We start from the raw sequence: 17,833 nt of genomic DNA on the forward strand, positions 1-17,833 counted from the left end.
GTGATTTGCCCACCTCGGCCTCCCAAAATGCTGGGATTATAGGCGTAAGCCACTGCACCCGGCCGCAGCTGCTCTTTTTTTGTTTCGTGCTCTTTCCATTGGGGTCATCAAATGTCTCCTTTTTAACCAATTTGGCAGGGGGAAAGCCAAGTGTCATAATTTTATTGTGCTTTTATGTTACTATTTATGAGGCCAAACATCTTTTCTTCTGCTTAAAAGCTGGCTGCATGTCTTTTCCTGTGAACTCTTCACTCCTATTTGTTGTCTATTTCCTACCCCCACCGCTTGGTGCTGTGTTGCTGTTTATTTATCTAATTCTTCTTTTTACAAATGGAGGTACAATTCACCTACCATAAAATTCACCTTTTAGGGTGACAATTCAGTGATTTTAAGGATATTTGCACCATGTGTGCAACCGTTCCACGTCTCATTCCAGAACATCGTCATCACTCCAAAAGAAAACTCCCTATCCTTTAGAGCTTAGTTTTTTCCCTATTCCCAACCACTGGCAACCACTAATCTGTTTTCTGCCTCGATGGATTTGCCTATTCTAGACACTTTATATAAGTGGAATCATACAATATTTTGCTTTTTGTGTCTGGCGTCTTTCACTTAGCATCATGCTTCCAAGTATAAAGCATGATATAACATGGATCGGTGCTTTGTTTATTCTTATGGCTGATATTGTATGCAAGTGCTAGATTTCCTTTTTCCAATTGATGGATATTTGGTTTGTTTCCACTTTTCAGCTATTATGAAAATGCTGCTATGGACATTTGTGTACAAGTTTTTGTATGGACATATGTTTTCATTTTCTTGCTTACCTAGGAATGGAATTGCTGGGTCTTAGGGTAACTCCATGTTTAACTTTTCCAGGAACTGTTAAACTGCTTTCCAAAGCAGCTGCACCATGTCACGTTCCCGCCAGCAATGCGTGAGCGTTCCGACGTTTCCACATCTTCCCTAACGCTGGTTATTGTCCGTCTGATTATGGCCATCCTCATGGGTGTGAAGACGGACCAGGCTGTGGCTTCCACTGCACTTCCCTAATGAGATGACGCTAGGCATCTTTTTACGAGTTCCTTGGCCATTTGTATATCTGCTCCGAAGAAGGCAGTATTGTCCTGATTTGGCTACTTTGCTGCACCCTGAGCCCCTTGTCTCTATTTCCTGTGTAATTTTTCCAGAGTCTGAAAGTAATAATAGTCACCCGTTGGCAATCTCCCGTGTCCTGAACTCAACCTGCCCCTCAACCCCATCTCCACAGCTGACCCGTGGTGTCCTAACAACGGAAGCCACTGATGGAATAATAGACCACATCCCCTGGTAAGCTGCTTACCACTTAAAAGGTGCTTGAGACACTCATTGCCGCTGGAAAGGTGAACCTCTAGAGCCTTTTTAAGAAAAGAATATGGCAGTGTCTGTTTCTAAAAATTAATGCATATTGATTTGTGTGTAACACTTCTATATCTGTGCTTCTATTCTATAGAAGTATAGCACCAGTTTAGGATTTTTGAACATGAAAGTTTATTCCAGCCATAGTGGAAATGGAAAAAACGATGTGGAAACTACCAGGATATTCATTGATTAGGCAATGGTTTGAATATCTTTTGGTATATCCATACTAAGGAATATTATGCACCTGTTTTAGAAGATAAGATGGATTTGGAGCTATTGACTATGAGGACCAAGTATAATGTACAAAAGTAATCAGAAAATATGTCTAATGTGATCAATTTCTATAAAAACCACAATGGCAGATACAGTCCCCGTATATGTGTATCTGGGATGCTTACACGTGTTTGCGTGAGTATAAACAAAGTTCAATATGCTACATCACATTGCAGATGTTATTCATCTGGCAATGAGGGTGGAGGATAGAGACAGGAAAAACAAAGGGTTCAGAGAGATTCATTATTTTGGTTGTAAACACAGATTAAATGTACATTATTATCAGATTTACAAAAAAAAAAAAAAACCAAATGAAACATCTGATGTGTCTTTAAATGAAAATATTGGCTCGTGTTGGAGCAAAGGCTGGGTTTGCATTTGAATGAACTTTGCGTGTTCCAGAGTTTGTAGCACAGGAAGGACAGGAAACACATGGCCAAAGAGAAGACTGGAAATGGTGAGTGTCACCGTCAGTCTTGCCCCACAGTATCCGATCGTCACTGCCGCTTTGAGGGGATGCTTTCTAAAGAGCACGGGGGTAGCAGTACCTTTGCCTGCATTCCATTGGAATCCAGCATTTCTGTCACTAAATGTCCAGATACGTTGTACAAAGCTGATAATTAAGAATTCTACCACGATGTTCCAAAATCCCATCCTTTTATTTATGCTAGAATTTCTTGGCAAAGACATTCTGGCTTTTTAATGTACAGATGAAAAGCACGAAATGCGATCATTCAGTGAAAGTTTCAAATCTAACATCTTCCTCCAAGCCATAAGATACCAGGGTACATGGTATCTGCCTCATGTACCCTGACTTTAAGACCTTTAAAACAACAAATGCATTTGCACAACATAGAAAGCCACAGCTGTTTGAAGTGTGATTTGACTCTTGCAGCATGACCATTAAAGGGTCATTTTTGCATCAGTTTTTGAGGTCTTCGTGAAGTTTTGAGTTTTCCCAAAGGCCTAACATAGTCCTTGGATATTCTAATGCAACTCTCTTTTGAAGAACTTACTGTGTTGTGCCGTCCACTTTTCCATGTTCGGTGATCTGTTTTAACTTTGCCAGATGCTTGTCCAACCACAGTCATGTGTGTGATCTGAGCAGCTCACCAGTGTTACAAGACTCTATAAAACCCCCGCATCTTTTGCAAGATTTGCAATTTCCGTTTGCAATCAGTGTGTGTATGTCCACTTTATCCTGAATTGGGATATTGATGCATAGGACGGTGTTGCTTGCATAGGAAGAGATGATTGGGTGGTGAATAATGTTCATACACGGACACTTTGTAAATAAAATTGGAATGTCAGTTTCTGCTTTCCTCTTTAAGCTGAAGGCTTGGAGGATTTGGATAATGTATTGTCAGAAAAAAGGAATTCCATCCAGCACAACATCAGTCTCTTCTCGGAGACTCAGTTTCCTGACCTGTTCACTGGCGTGCCCTACCACAGTTACAATCATGGTCCTTTGCGGAGTGCTTTCTAGGCTGTGCTTCAAGCTCTGTGCTTGCTGCTTCACCCATGTTACCTGACTTAATCCTATTGTCTAGCACTGTGGGAGACACTAGAATGCAGCTGTAAGCAGAGAAGACTAAGTCCGGGTGCACCTGGGGCTTCAGGTAGTGGAGAGGAAACAAGTGAAGAAGAAATTAATGGGATTATTTCAGAGAGTGATGAATCCTCTGTGGAGTCTAGAGAATAAACAGTGTGAGCAGGAGGGGTTACTTCGGATGGAGGAGTCAGGGAAGGCCTGACATGACCTAAGCTTGAATGATAAGAAGGTAACCATAGGAAGATCTTAGTGAAAATATTTCCAGCTTGAAAGAATAACTAGTAGTGAGAGCTGCAGGTGGAAACATGCTGGTATGTTGAGAGGTGTGAGGAGAAACATAGCACAAGCTGGAGTTCTGGAAGGTGTGGCCCATGGTGGAGAGTTTGGATTTTGTTTTAATTTTGTGAGGCCCTTCTTTGGATGATTTTATGCAGATGAATGACATAACCTAATTTTTATTTAAAACCCGAAATATATAGATATCAATGTTTCCCAGGTGTGAGAAAACAGGGTTTTTTTATCCCCCTCTTGTGCATAATTTTTTCTTGGGTATCCACTAGTTCTGTTAACTAAACTTTGTCTACTTTGTTCATCTTCCCTTCCTTCTGTTTCTTCTTTCTCTTCTGTTCTTGCTTTGGATACCACATGTTGTTGGGAGTTTGAACTTTGAAGTCAGGCAAACGTGGGTTCAAATACTAAATCTGCCAGTCATTAGCTGGACGAGGTTAGAAAACTGACTTGAGTTTTCAGAGCCTCAGTTTCCCGACCTGTAAAATGGGAGCGATGATAGTACCTAACTTGTAGATTTGCTGTTATCCTTAAATAAAATGTTTCTTGTTATAGACATTTATCCAAATAAACAGATAATAAATAAATAAAATGTTATACATAAATACAATGCCTCTTGTTACATACCTTTATCCTAATGCTGGGAAACAATCCATGAATGTTAGCTATTGTTTTTGCAGCTTGGTATCATTAGGCTTGGTGTCGCACCCAAATCTCATCTTGAATTTAATCCCCATAATCTCCACGTGTCAAGGGAGAGACCAGGTGGAGGTGATAGGATCATGGGGGCAGTTTCCTCCATGCTGTTCTCATGAAAGTCAGTGAGTTCTCACAAGATCCGATGGTTTCATAAGGAGCTCTTCCCCCTTCCTTTGGCACTTCTTCTTGCTGCCTTGTGAAGAAAGTTCCTTGCTCCCCCTTTGACTTCCGCCATGACTGTAAGTTTCCTGAGGCCTCCCCGGCCACGCTGAACTGTGAGTCAATGAAACCTCTTTCCTTTATACATTACCCAGTCTTGGGCAGTTCTTTATAGCAGGATGGAAATAGACTAATACGCAGCTGTAGCAAGTGAAAGTTTTAGCTTTGGCACATGAAAAAAAAAGATAATTCTTCCTCAGAAGTTTTGAATATTGTAATACAAACGTGTGTATGCATGTATGTTTAAATATATAACTAGAACTCTGATGAAGCAGCTTGTTTTGACTGGAATATTTGGCACTTTGAAAATGATAAACATTTCTGAAACTTGCTTGGCCTGGATACTTATGCTTCTTACAATAAATTGATTTATATCACTACTGTTTTTAAAAGTCTTCCTAGAAAAATCAAGTTTGTAAATTAAACTATTGGAATAGTTCCTTTCCTTATGGCTTACATTTAAAAATACAAAATAGTAATTATATTAGTAATATATTAGTATAACAAAAATGACTACTGTTTACCAAAAACCTATCATCTACCAGTCCGCAGTAAGCACTGTCTGGGCAATATTTCATTTAATCCTCAGAATTACCCTCTGAAGAAGGCACTGTTATTTTCATGCCCATTTGTAAGAAAACTGAGGCACAGAGACAGGAAACAACTTTCCCGGGTTATCCTTTTAAAGAGTGAGCAGTTAAGAGCCAAAGCCAGGTTCCTCTGATCCACAATCCAAGTTCTTAACAATTACACGAAGATGGCACTGGAAGTAAGTTTTGAATCACATATACAGATAAAATGACTGTCCTTAAAAAAACATGCAGCACAAAATATTTTTCTACACTAAGAAAATCAAAAATTTCAACTCTACCTTCTAAATATTTTGGAGCTGCTATTGTCATTCTTACTTGATTTCTTTTTAATTTTCCTTAAATTCTTTGATGTTTTTAAAAATGAAAAGTAACATCTCTTTGGTATGTCATCTTTTTGCATTTTTTTAACTTTTAAGTTCAGGGGTACACGGGCAGTTTCATTATATAGGTAAATTTGTGTCATGGGGGTTTGTTATACAGATTATTTCATCACCCGGGTATCAAGCCTCTGATAGATCCCAGTGTGTGTTTTCCCCCTGTGTGGCCATGTGTTCTCATCATTTAGCTCCCATTTATAAGTAAGAACATGCAGTATTTGATTTTCTCTTTCTGCATTACTTTGCTAAGGATAAGGGCCTCCAGCTCCATTCATGTTCCTGCAAAAGACATGATCTTGTTCTTTTTTATGGTTGCATAGTATTCCGTGGTGTACATGTACCACATTTTCTTTATCCAGGCTACCATTGCTGGGTATTTAGGTTGATTCCATGTCTTTGCTATTGTGAATAGTGCTGCAATGAACATATGTATGCGTGTATCTTTATAAAAGAATGATTTCTATTTTTTGGGTTTGTATCAGTAATGGAATGGCTGGGTGGAACGCTATTTCTATCTTTAGGTCTTTGAGGAATTGCCACACTGTCTTCCACAATGGTTGAACGAATTTACACTCCCACCAACAGTGTATAAGCATTCCTTTCTCTCCACTACCTCACCAGCATCTTATCTTTTGACTTTTTAATAGTATCATTCTGACTGGTATTAGATGGTATCTCATGTGGTTTTTGATTTGCATTTCTCTGATGATTAGTAATATTGAGCTTTTTTTCACATGTTTGTTGATTACCTGTATGCCTTCTTTTAAAAAATGTCTGTTCATGTCCTTTGCCCACTTTTTTATAGGGTTGTTTAGTTTTCCCTTGTAAATTTGTTTAAGTTACTTATAGATGCTGGATATTAGACCTTTATCAGATGCCTAGTTTGCAAACATTTTCTTCCATTCTGTAGGTTGTCTATATACTTGGTTGATAGTTTCTTTTGCTGTGCAGAAGCTCTTTCATTTAATTAGGTCCCATTTGCCAATAATTGCTTTTGTTGCAATCATTTTTGATGTCTTTGTCATGAAATCTTTGTCCATGCCTATGTCCTCAATGGTATTGTCCAGGTTGTCTTCCAGGGTTTTTATAGTTCTGGGTTTTACAGTCAAGTCTTTAATTCATCTTGAGTTGATTTTTGTATATGTTGTAAGAAAGGGGTCCAGTTTTAATCTTCTGTGTACGGCTAGCCAGTTATCCCAGCACTTTTTATTGAATAGGAAATCTTTTCCCCATTGCATGTTTTTGTCAGGTTTGTTGAAGATTAGATAGTTGTAGGTGTGTGGTCTTATTTCTGGGTTCTCTTCCTCAATGTTAGGGCTCATTATTGGTCTGTTCAGGGATTCAATTTCTTCCTGGTACCGTCTTGGAAGGGTGTATATGTCCAGAAATTTATCCATTTCTTCTAGATTTTCTCGTTTATGTGCATAGAGATAATCATGTAGTTTTTGTCTTTAGTTCTGTTTATGTGATGAATCACATTTATTGATTTGCATATGTTAAACCAACCTTGCATCCCAGGGATAAAGCCTACTTGATTATGGTGGATAAGCTTTTTGGTGTGCTGCTGGATTCAGTTTGCCAGTATTTTGTTGAGGATTTTTGCATTGAAGTTCATCAAGGATACTGGCCTGAAGCTTTTGTTGTTGTATCTCTGCCAGGTTTTGATATCAGGATGATGCTGGCCTCATCAAATGAGTTAGGAAGGTCTCCCTCCTACTCAATTTTTTGGAATAATTTCAGTAGGATTGAGCTCTTCTTTGTACAACTGGTAGAATTTACCTGTGACTGCATCTGGTACTGGATTTTTTTATGGTTGGTAGTCTATTCCAGACATCTGGATGTAAGGAATTTATTCTTTTTCAAAGCAACATATTGGCACTTTAAAATAAAAAAGGCTGTCCATGGAAAGTATTTTGTGTTTTTCAAAGACTTTTTCTCTGACTATAACACTCTTTCTTACCACTAACTCCTTTGCTTTCCAGCCAGTGGGTAAGGAAAAGAGGAATTAAAAGGAAAGAAATAAGTTGGTGCTCTTGGCATTTTGAAAAGCCCTTCCCTGTTTTGAATCTTAGCATTTCCCTTTTTGTCAACCATTCTCTCTTCCCCTGGCATGGACCATTCCCGCAATTCATTTATATTCACTCTGACACTTCAGCCTTACTTGCTAACTTTATACCCTGATGCATCCACCTATCACTTGCTTCTTCTCCCTCTTTTTTTCTTCTTTATTATAGTATTTGCCGTCATTATGAAGCCCTGAATCACAGAAAAAAAAGGTTAAGAAGAGCTAGAAGATCAATGTGCTGGCAGGGTGATTTCCTTCAGGTTCAGGTTTATGAGAAACCCCTAACATTCATCCCTGGGCTTGCCCCAGACGATTTCTTCCCTGTCCCTCAATGCTTAATCCAGCTCACTCTTCCCCCTTTTTGGTTTGTTCTTTAGTCTAGACACTGCGAGACACTAGAGTTTGGCAAAAATAATTGCTAATGGAGGCAAGTGTGTGTGTGTGCGTGTATTTCTCACTACATATTAATGAGCAATATGAATAGATCAAAGAAATCTCAATTCTTCCCTTTCTTTTTCTGTCTTCCTGCAAACAGATATTGAAAAGTGTCTGACTACAGATGTATCAAGCAAAATGCAACATTGTCAAAGGCATGTGAGAAACCTGAAAAGATATCACAGTATCTGTCAATTATGAAGCACCTATTATGGAAAAGGCATTGTGCCAGATCCTTTGCATGACACTCCTTCTTTAAGCATTACAACAGCCTTGCAGGAGACTATCAATATTCCCATTTTACAAATGAAGAGATTCAAAGATTTTTGGTGATTTACCCATTATCACACAGCCTATCAGTAGAGAATCTTCATCTTTAACTGGGATCCCAACATTCTTGGTGTTCTTTTTTTCCTGAATATTACACTCATTTATAATAGGGTCCTAGAAAAGAAGGACCCTTTTATAGTTAATTTAGGTCAAAGCAGTGGTCAAAGGAGAAAGGGTGGATGTTGGAAATAGTGCCCTTCCCTGGAAGGGTTGGAGCCTATACCCACAGACACAGTCTTGGCCAGATAACCCTACACCTTTAATTCCACACTAGCCTGATGTCTAATTTGCCTTCTTGTGTAGACATCTGCTCTTCCAGCCTTTCAAAGAGAAACCTTCTGAGTACTGTATTTTAAAAATCTTCCCATATTCTTAACAGTCTATGCTAATACAAGTCCTTGGTAAGACAGAGAGAGCATGAACTCAGAAGTCAGATTTCTGCCTGAAGCCAGACTCTGCTACTTACTAGCTTACTGGGCAGCCACGGGAGGGTGTACTAACCTCTCTTACTGTTAGTTTTCTCACTCATGAATAATGATAATAACTAATGTTTGTGATATTTATTAAGCACTTAATATATTCCAGACGCTGTTGTACTTGCTTTAAGACTATTAACTCATGTAATCTTCATACAAAATTACAATACATACAGATTCATTATCTGTCTCCATTTACCAGAGAGTTGAGGCACAGAAAGTTAGATAACCTGGATTCAAATAGACATTTCGGCTCAGTACTTCTCAAATGTGATTTTGTCCTCCAGGGGACGTTTAGCAATGCCTAGAGATATTTTTGGTTGTCATGATTGGGACATGTGACTGGCATCTAGTGGGCAGAGGCCAGGGACGCTGCTAATCAGCCTGTGATGCACAGGACGAACCTCCATAACAAAGAATAATCTGGTTTCAAATGTGAGTAGCGGTGAGGTTGAGAAACCTTTGTTCTAGCTCCAGAACCCAAGCTCCTAACTGCTGTACTGCCTCCCGGTTGACATCATGACAATATGCTGCTCACAGAGTTCTTACAAAGATAAAAGAAGATTAATTAACATTGAATGTCACTCACTCCACACCTGGCAGCTAGTGACTTTCCATTAAGTAGCTTTCCCTCCTCACCAACCTTGCCTTCTCCTCTCCCAAGAAAAGCAGGGTCCAAGGAGATCTGGAGAGCTAACTTCTACCTTTCAGAATGACCAGAGAACAACACAGTTCCAGTTTGCAGTATGGCTTTTGTATAAAAAATGTCTGGAGTCCATTATTAGTGCCTGAAATTCCCAGCTTGGCTGAATAACCGCTGTTTATGTTTATGTTTACAGTCGACTTGGGAATAAGTGTCAAGACGGATAATGTGGCCACTTCTTCCCCCGAGACAATGGAGATAAGTGCTGTTGCGGATGCCAGCGGAAAGAATCTTGGGAAAGAGGCCAAACCCGAGGCACCAGCTGCTAAATCTCGTTTTTTCTTGATGCTCTCTCGGCCTGTACCAGGACGTACCGGGGACCAAGCCACAGATTCATCCCTTGGATCAGTGAAGCTTGATGTCAGCTCCAATAAAGCTCCAGCAAACAAAGACCCAAGTGAGAGCTGGACACTTCCGGTGGCAGCTGGACCGGGGCAGGACACAGATAAAACCCCAGGGCACGCCCCGGCCCAAGACAAGGTCCTCTCTGCCGCCGGGGATCCCACACTTCTCCCACCTGAGGCAGGGGGAGCAGGAGGAGAAGCTCCCTCCAAGCCCAAGGACTCCAGCTTTTTTGACAAATTCTTCAAGCTGGACAAGGGACAGGAAAACGTGCCAGGTGACAGCCAGCAGGAAGCCAAGAGGGCAGAGCATCACGACAAGGTGGACGAGGTTCCTGGATTATCAAGGCAGTCCGATGATGTCCCTGCAGGGAAGGTAAGTGTGCCAAGGTGTATCCACTTGGTTCTGAACACATGCTCGGGGGCACTAATGGGATAAGACCACTGCACATATGCAGTCAGTCACCCTGGGCCTAGGCAAGGTAGCAAGCTGTTGACCCCTCTAGAACAAATAGCACATTGTAGCAGAGTGTCACCCTGATGTTTCTCTGGCTAGAAACATCTGTATGAAGAACAATAACAGCTGTGGCATCTGTTTTATGTAAAAGAAAAGAGGAGGTGAGTTACATGCAGATGAATTTGTCCATCCATTTTTCAAAGGCGGAAGTAGACAGGTTGCATTTACGATCAATAGATTCTGGACGGAAAGGCATAAAAGATGCTACCTAGTCTCTGTAGTTCGTTGACATGCAGACTTTTGTTGGAACACATTTCCTTTCTTACTCTTAATGGCCTGAATTGATATTAACTATCTTTTGCACTATGGTATGTGTTTGAATAAAGAGATTTTACAGCTCTGGGCAGACTCTTTAATGTACTAATTCTTTTCCAACAAAGAGGAGTATAATACCTTTGTAAAAATTAGGGGGATTTTTTGTTTGTTTGTTTTGGGGTTTTGTTTGTTTGTTTTGGTTTTCAAAGAAGGTATCCTGAATCAGTCACTTTTTTTCCTGAGCAAATAAAGGCAAGCTCTTTTTGACACTAAAAAGAGCATTTGCTTTTAACCTTGAGAGAGCTTGTTTGTATTCAAGGCAGGAAAAGAACTCCTTAAAACAAGAAGGAAGTAAAATTTGATACATTATAGGTTTAGGGCCTGCATTTCCTTGGTTAACAGACTTTTAAAATAACACTATTTTTCAAAACTTGGGAATAAAGTTAAGTGCCACTAGCAGACTTTAGAGCCAGGAAAAAATTGGATGAGCTCCAAATATATTTGTCTTAATAACAATGTAACTTTGCACTTCGGAAGCGCTAATAATTACGTTTGCTGTCATTTATTGAAAATGTTCAATGTGCCAGGCTCTAGTCTAAGCACTGTATGTAAATTATTTTCCTTAACGAAAATGAGTATCATGTTAATCTGTGGTTTTAATGCATCCAGGGTGCTATGAAGAATTACATTATGAAGACTGGGCACCGCTGAACACTCTGGAGAGTTAAAATTGGGAAAAGATAGTCGGGATCATGTGTTTTAGGCTCTTACTGTCAGCATTCTTGTGGTTTCTACACATTTTGACTCAGAGCTTATTTCCAACATTTCTTTCAGAGTTTAAAAATTTTCCCTTCGAACACGCACTTTCCAGTTCGAAAAGCCAGTTGAATAGCTTGCCATATAATTTAAAGTGAGCCTCCAAATGCATCCAGGCATCTGCTCCTTACTGAGTGTGACACTGTTCCAGGCACAGGTGAGGCACAGGGACCACACTGGAGAGCGAGACACAGAGTCTCCGCCCTGGTGGAGTTCACTGTTCAGTGAGAGAAGTGAATAAATAAACCTGCAATTGCAATGCAAGATGCCAAGTGCTGTGCTGGGGGAGCAGAGAGTGGGGGAAATGCCAGACGCCAGGAGAATTGGGCTCTGTGGCCCAGGGAACATTCCATCAAATGCATGAACCGGGACCTGAAAGTTACGTGTGGGGAGGCGGTAAACCGGTCGTCAATATTCCTGCATAAGGGAAAAACTGCTTATTACTTGTGCCTGAGTGGGGAAACCATTTTCATTATTGGTCATAGACTTCTAAAGCCATTTGAGGTTGTGATTTTTTAACAGTCATGTGTTTCTTTTGCTTGGGCATCCAAAGCCTATCCATTGGCTGAGTTAGGAGAAGATTGAGTTATTTATGGAAAGACAATGAAGGAATGTGTTTTACTCATCTTTGGACAGGTATCCAGTGACTCATCCAAATCCCCATCTTAATTAAGCAAACCAGTTCGGCATAGGATAGCCAGCCCTCCAATGTACTCAGCCATAAAACCTCAACACACTCAATCTATTTCTAGTCTAAGAAAAGCGAGGAAAAGTTTTGGAGTTGTGATTTATTAACTCAGCTTTCTTTATTGAAAAAGAACTCTTAGGGACAGAACCTCAATTTGAGTGGAATGTGTTCCAAAATGAGATTTGAGCCAGAAAATGGGAGCTTGTGTTGGGAATATGGCAGGTATCTAATATAGCAAAGCCCTTGTGTAATATTTTCAAGTTATAATGATCTCTCAGAAGACCCAAGAATTGTAACTGTCTTCCTTTCTGAATAAGTGAATTCACTCCCTCATATTCACCAATGAAGTCTGAATCTGATTTTGTTACATTACAAATTTCCATTTTTTTCAGTGATACTGAAATTTGAGATACTGAGTGCCCACTTTGTACTGTGTACATATGAAACACAGAGAAGTTATGAAATAGCCATTTCTCCCTCAGCCTGTGAACTTGTGGATATCCAGATGCATATGCCTGGAAAGATTTTTAACAACAACAACAAAACAGCCTTCTGATTGTCAAGGTTTCTTATCTGACTCCGGCTGCATAGTTCTGTATTTAGGGGGGAAAAAAGCAATTGTTCTATAAATGTAATGAGACAATCCAACCCTCAGAAAGTAACATGAATAAAACTTCTCAATCAGTAGCTTTCTTGGTGGGAGTACCACATTGTGCATGGATGGACATCAGTGTATTGATTCAGAACTCTTAGGGTGAATTATGCCTTGGGCTCAGCCGTGTCCACTGCCCCCCTCCAGGAGCCAGCCCTTCCCCCCACTTTTATGGCTTGCTTTCTGCTGGATTGGAATTCCAACCACAAACCCACAGAGCTGTGAATTAGGAGAAAGATGCCACCATTTCATCCTGGGGAAAACACACAAATCTTCTGTGTTTTCAGAATGACAATCTTATTTTTGTGCCTTATAAAACTACATTCAGGGCATAGCATAATTAAAACAAGGCAAGAATTCATGAACAAATGAAGCATTTACTACATAGGCCAAAGAAAAGATAAATTATATGCCTGAAAGGTTTCACTGAGCTGTGATTCACACAAACCAATGTGTTGGCAAGGATGAGGTTTTTTTTCCTCTCCCCACAACAACTGAACCAGGGCTGTAAGATATGCATTTAAAAGATTCATCACACACAAAAAATAATCACATAATGCAAACTTGACTTTTAGTGGTTAAAAATAAAACCCACCAAATTTCTGTTATCAACACAGTACTTCCAGAGTTGTATTTGTGTTGAGTGGGGGTATGGGGTGCATAAAGTGTTGCCATGCAGAGTTTCATAAGATTGAAGAGTATCTTTTTTCTTTTAAAAATGTAATTAAATCCTGCAGTCGTTACTTTAGCACCAGCCTTGTGCAAGGCATTTGAAAAATAAATCATGTTTCACATGTTTCAAGACTTTCAAGGAGTGTATAATCTAGTAAGAGACATAATATTTTAAGAGATATTGTGATAAGTGCATCAGTCCTCAGATTGGCTCAGGCTACTAATAATAAGAACAATATTCTGTGCTTTCACTTCTCTTCTTTTCTCTCTTGAACACACTCCATTCAGGCTCTTGTCACAGCCACCATGATGTTGCAAATTCCCCACCATCACCCTGCTTGCCAAATCCTATAGATCTCTGTCTTTGTCCTAGTAGATCTGACCTGCAAGTTGAATCTGACAGAGTGAGTGGGTGGGCCACACTCTACTGCTTGAAACAACATCCTTCCACCTCCCTACCTTCTTTTCCTTCATCTCCTTTGCTGGATCTCACTCGCTAAATGTTGGACTTCTCCAGGGTTCACTTCTTGGATATCTCTAACTACGCTTATTTCCTTGAAGGTTTCCCTCAGTCCCAAGGGTTAAATACTGCTATGGGTTGACAAGTTCCAAATTTACATCTCTAGCCTGGATCCATCTCTGAAGTCCAGACATGAATCTCAGCTGCCTCCTCTTCCACGTGTCTGCTTGAATTTCTACATCCCCGCTTGGCTGCTCACTGAGTATCTAAACTCTAATGTGTCCAGAATGGAACTCTTCATTCATCACCTAACAACGATAAAAACAAAATGCCCACCGGTTTAATTCACAGGGTTGTCCCTCTCAGGGCATGACAACTTCATCCTGCCTCTACTGTTCAGTGGTAGAATTGGAATTAAAGAACCAAGGTCTCCAGAGTCCTTTTCTACACGGTATTTAGTGTGAATTAAACATAAGCATCATAGTCAGGTAGCCTAGGTTTCCTCTCTACCTCTGTCACCTACTGGCTGTTTGACCTTGGGCAAGCTACTTCACCTCCTGAGCCTCAGTTTCCTCATCTGTAAAATGGGGATAATAATAGTATCTAGCACATTTTCACATTGTTCATGCTTTTAGAGATTAAATGAGATAGGCCATATAAAGTACTTAGCACAAATTGCATTTTGAAAAAAAAAAAAAAAGAGTAATTAGCTGTTACTAGTATTATGGGTTTTCTCCCTACTACCTCGTATTTTATTTTTATATTTTGCCTTTCCCTTCCGTAGTCCTCAACCCAAATTCACAGAGATAGCACAGTTGACTCTAATTTAAGAGTTGGATAACCAAAGGCACAAGTCCTAACTTGGGTGAGAAGGGTATAAAAGTTGTAAAATTATTTTTGAAACAATAGAAATGTTAGTGTCCATGCCCATAAGCCTCAGTTTCTTTGTCTGACATTTAAGGCTCTCCACAATCTTTCCTCCGCCTATTTTCCAACTGCATTTTCCACCCTTCCCTTAAATTTCTCTAGTCAATATGGCCAACACCTGACCTGTGCAAAAGCCATTTTCTCTACCTTTGTCTCTTTCTCTCTCTGTTTATCAAACATTGACTTGATATTCAGCGCCAGCTTCTCCATGAAGCTAACCAGATATCTCCACTCTTGGATGATTTCGGTCAGCAGGAATCCCTCTCGCATTTTACGTCAAATTCTGTGATTAAATCATTTTGAAGAAATCAGCTCATTAAGCCATCAAACCTGACCAGCGAATTCCTGTATTTTCACCGTTTTACAGACAAAGAAGTCAACAGTTCAGAGAAACCAAATCACTCCTGACGCACAGCTAAAAATCGGCACAGCCAAAATTGTCCGTCTCCAAAGCCCATCGTCCTAGTCAACGTTTCTATTTTTGCCAATTATTTGAAACTTGTTCAGTGAAGTTGCAACTTGAAGCAATGAAATTCAAAGATATTAGCATATGCAAAGTTGTAAATACCTAAAATCCCAAGTGAAAAATAAAAACAAAAAGAATTACCCAATTTCAACATTAGAAGGCCAAGTGAATTATTAATTGTTTTTTATTTTGTGTTGTTTCTGCCTTATGTCCACAAGGCCATGCCTTTTCAACTGGTAATGAGAACTAGCCACCCAAAAGACTTTGTCAGTGCAAAGGGAAAATCCATCTGACATTATGCAAGTTTTGGAGTAAACAAGGTCCTCAGCTATACCACTGGGATTCTGATGCATTTAGCAGTAAGAAATGCTTAATATGAGATGTTTACAGTGGCAGAGATGATGTGGAAGTGTTAGGAGCCTGGGTGACCTGGGTATGAGTCCAGACTCTACCACTTAATAGCTGTGTGGTTGCGCTAAATGACAATAATTGCCCCGTTTTTAAATAATTCATTATTTCTAGGCTGTGTGTTAAGCATTTTGCATACATTTTCTGCTTTTATTCTTTTTTTTTTTTTTGAGATGGAGTCTCGCTCTGTCGCCCAGGCTGGAGTGCAGTGGCGCAGTCTTGGCTCACTGCAAGCTCCGCCTCCTGGGTTCACGCCATTCTCCTGCCTAAGCTTCCCATGTAGCTGGGACTACAGGCGCCCGCCACCGCACCTGGCTAATTTTTTGTACTTTTAGTAGAGACGGGGTTTCACCGTGTTAGCCGGGATGGTCTTGATCTCCTGACCTTGTGATCTGCCTGCCTCAGCCTCCCAAAGTGCTGGGATTACAGGCGTGAGCCACCGCGCCCGGCTGCTTTTATTCTTAAAACAACCCAACAAAGTAGGTATTTCTATTGCCATTGAACAGAGGAGAGAACTTGGGGAGAACTTAAACTCCCTGTGTAAGGTCACAAAGCTAATTAGTGGCAGAAGTGGAACAAAGATCCATCTGCCACCTAAGCCTGTTATACTCAATCATTTCAAAACCTGTGTTTTCATCCACAAAAGGAAGTTACTGCCTGCCCTAGGGACTTTTGTAAAGTTAGAAGATAATATAGGCCATCAGTAGTAGTAATGCTAAATAAAACGGTGTATTTTCTAAATGGTTAGAAACTTAGAAATGAATAGTTATGAAATAGATCAAATGGCTTTTCAGAGTGATGGAGTTTGAATAGTGTATCATTTAGGGGTTGGTAATATATCATTTTTACTTTGGCTGCAGGAAACACACACACACACAACACTCAATTAATAGTGGTTTACTTAAAAAGGAGAATGTACTATTTCTTGCATGTAGTAAGAACCCTAGAGGTAAGGGAGTTCAGGTTGCTTCAACATCTTCGCAGCCCCCACTAAACCACCTCAGTCTTGCTCTGCTGGTATCCTCCATTATTGCTTAGTCCCTAGGCTTAGTCCCTTGTGGTTTTAACATGATTCCAAGTATGCAGAAATACCTCTCTTTATTGTGCTTCATAGATGCTGCATTTTTACAAATTAAAGGTTTGTGACAATCCTGCATCAAGCAAGTCTATCAGCACCATTTTTCCAACGGCCTGTGTTCACTTTGTGTCTTTGTGTCAGCATTTTTTAGAAATAAAGTTTTTATTTTAATTTTTATTTTTAAGTTCTGGGGTACACATGCAGGACGTACAGGAGCCCCTAGGTGACCTGCATGTGTGCCCCAGAATTTAAAATAAATGTGTGCTGTGGTGGTTTGCTGCACCTATCAACTCACCACCTAGATATTAAGCCCAGCATGCATTAGCTATTTATCCTGATGCTGTCCCTCCCCTAGCCCAGCATGCATTAGCTGTTTATCCTGATGCTGTCCCTCCCCTAACCCCCTGACAGGCCCCAGTGTGTGTTGCTCCCCTTCCTGTGTCCATCTGTTCTCATTGTTCAGCTCCTACTTATAAGTGAGAACATGCGGTGTTTGGTTTTCTGTTCCTGCATTAATTTGCCAAGGATAATGACTTTCAGCTCCATCCACATCCCTGCAAAGGACGTGATTTTGTTCCTTTTTATGGATGCGTAGTATTCCATTGCAGCATTATTCACAATAGCAAAGACATGGAATCAAGCCAAATGCCTATCAACAATAGACTGGATAAAGAAAATGTGGTACATATACACCATGAGATAAGGCATTTTTAAGTTAAAGTATGTACATTTTTTTTTAGACATAATGCTATTGCACACTTAATAGACTCCCAGATAGTGGAGAACTTTTATGTGCACCGGGAAACCGAAAAATGTGTGTGACTCTATTGTGGTAGTCACTCTATTGCAGTGACCTGGAATTGGACCTGTAATATTTTCGATGTATGTGTCATAATGTCCTATAAATAAGAAAGGAGTTTCCTAAAATTTATCCTTAGATCCCTTTGGTGAAATTGAGTCACGTGTCTGTGTTGAAGTGCAAATAGCTATTAGCTAGCATTTTCAGATTTTTCAGTAGAAAGAAGGTTCTTCCAGCAAAGATAACATGCCACAGATAGAAACCAGATTTATCTTCTCTACCTAACATTGTCTGGAAATCATTAAGTGAATGGGGCAAGTAGAAGCTGCTATAGTATCCACCTATG

At 40.0% G+C, this 17,833-nt stretch overlaps 1 protein-coding gene across 3 annotated transcripts in view; it reads left to right on the forward strand.

Moving 5' to 3' along the window:
- The window catches only part of BCAS1 (breast carcinoma amplified sequence 1), a 124,504-nt gene that overhangs the window by 30,273 nt on the left and 76,398 nt on the right, over positions 1-17,833 (forward strand). For all 3 annotated transcript variants that reach the window (XM_011936719.1, XM_011936720.1, XM_011936721.1), the window contains exon 4: positions 9,545-10,125. In XM_011936719.1, coding sequence (XP_011792109.1) covers positions 9,545-10,125 — 581 coding nt within the window. The remainder of the gene's footprint in view (positions 1-9,544; positions 10,126-17,833) is intronic.

The sequence above is a fragment of the Colobus angolensis genome, unplaced genomic scaffold (genome assembly GCF_000951035.1).
Source record: "Colobus angolensis palliatus isolate OR3802 unplaced genomic scaffold, Cang.pa_1.0 Scaffold156, whole genome shotgun sequence".
NCBI lineage: Eukaryota > Metazoa > Chordata > Mammalia > Primates > Cercopithecidae > Colobus > Colobus angolensis.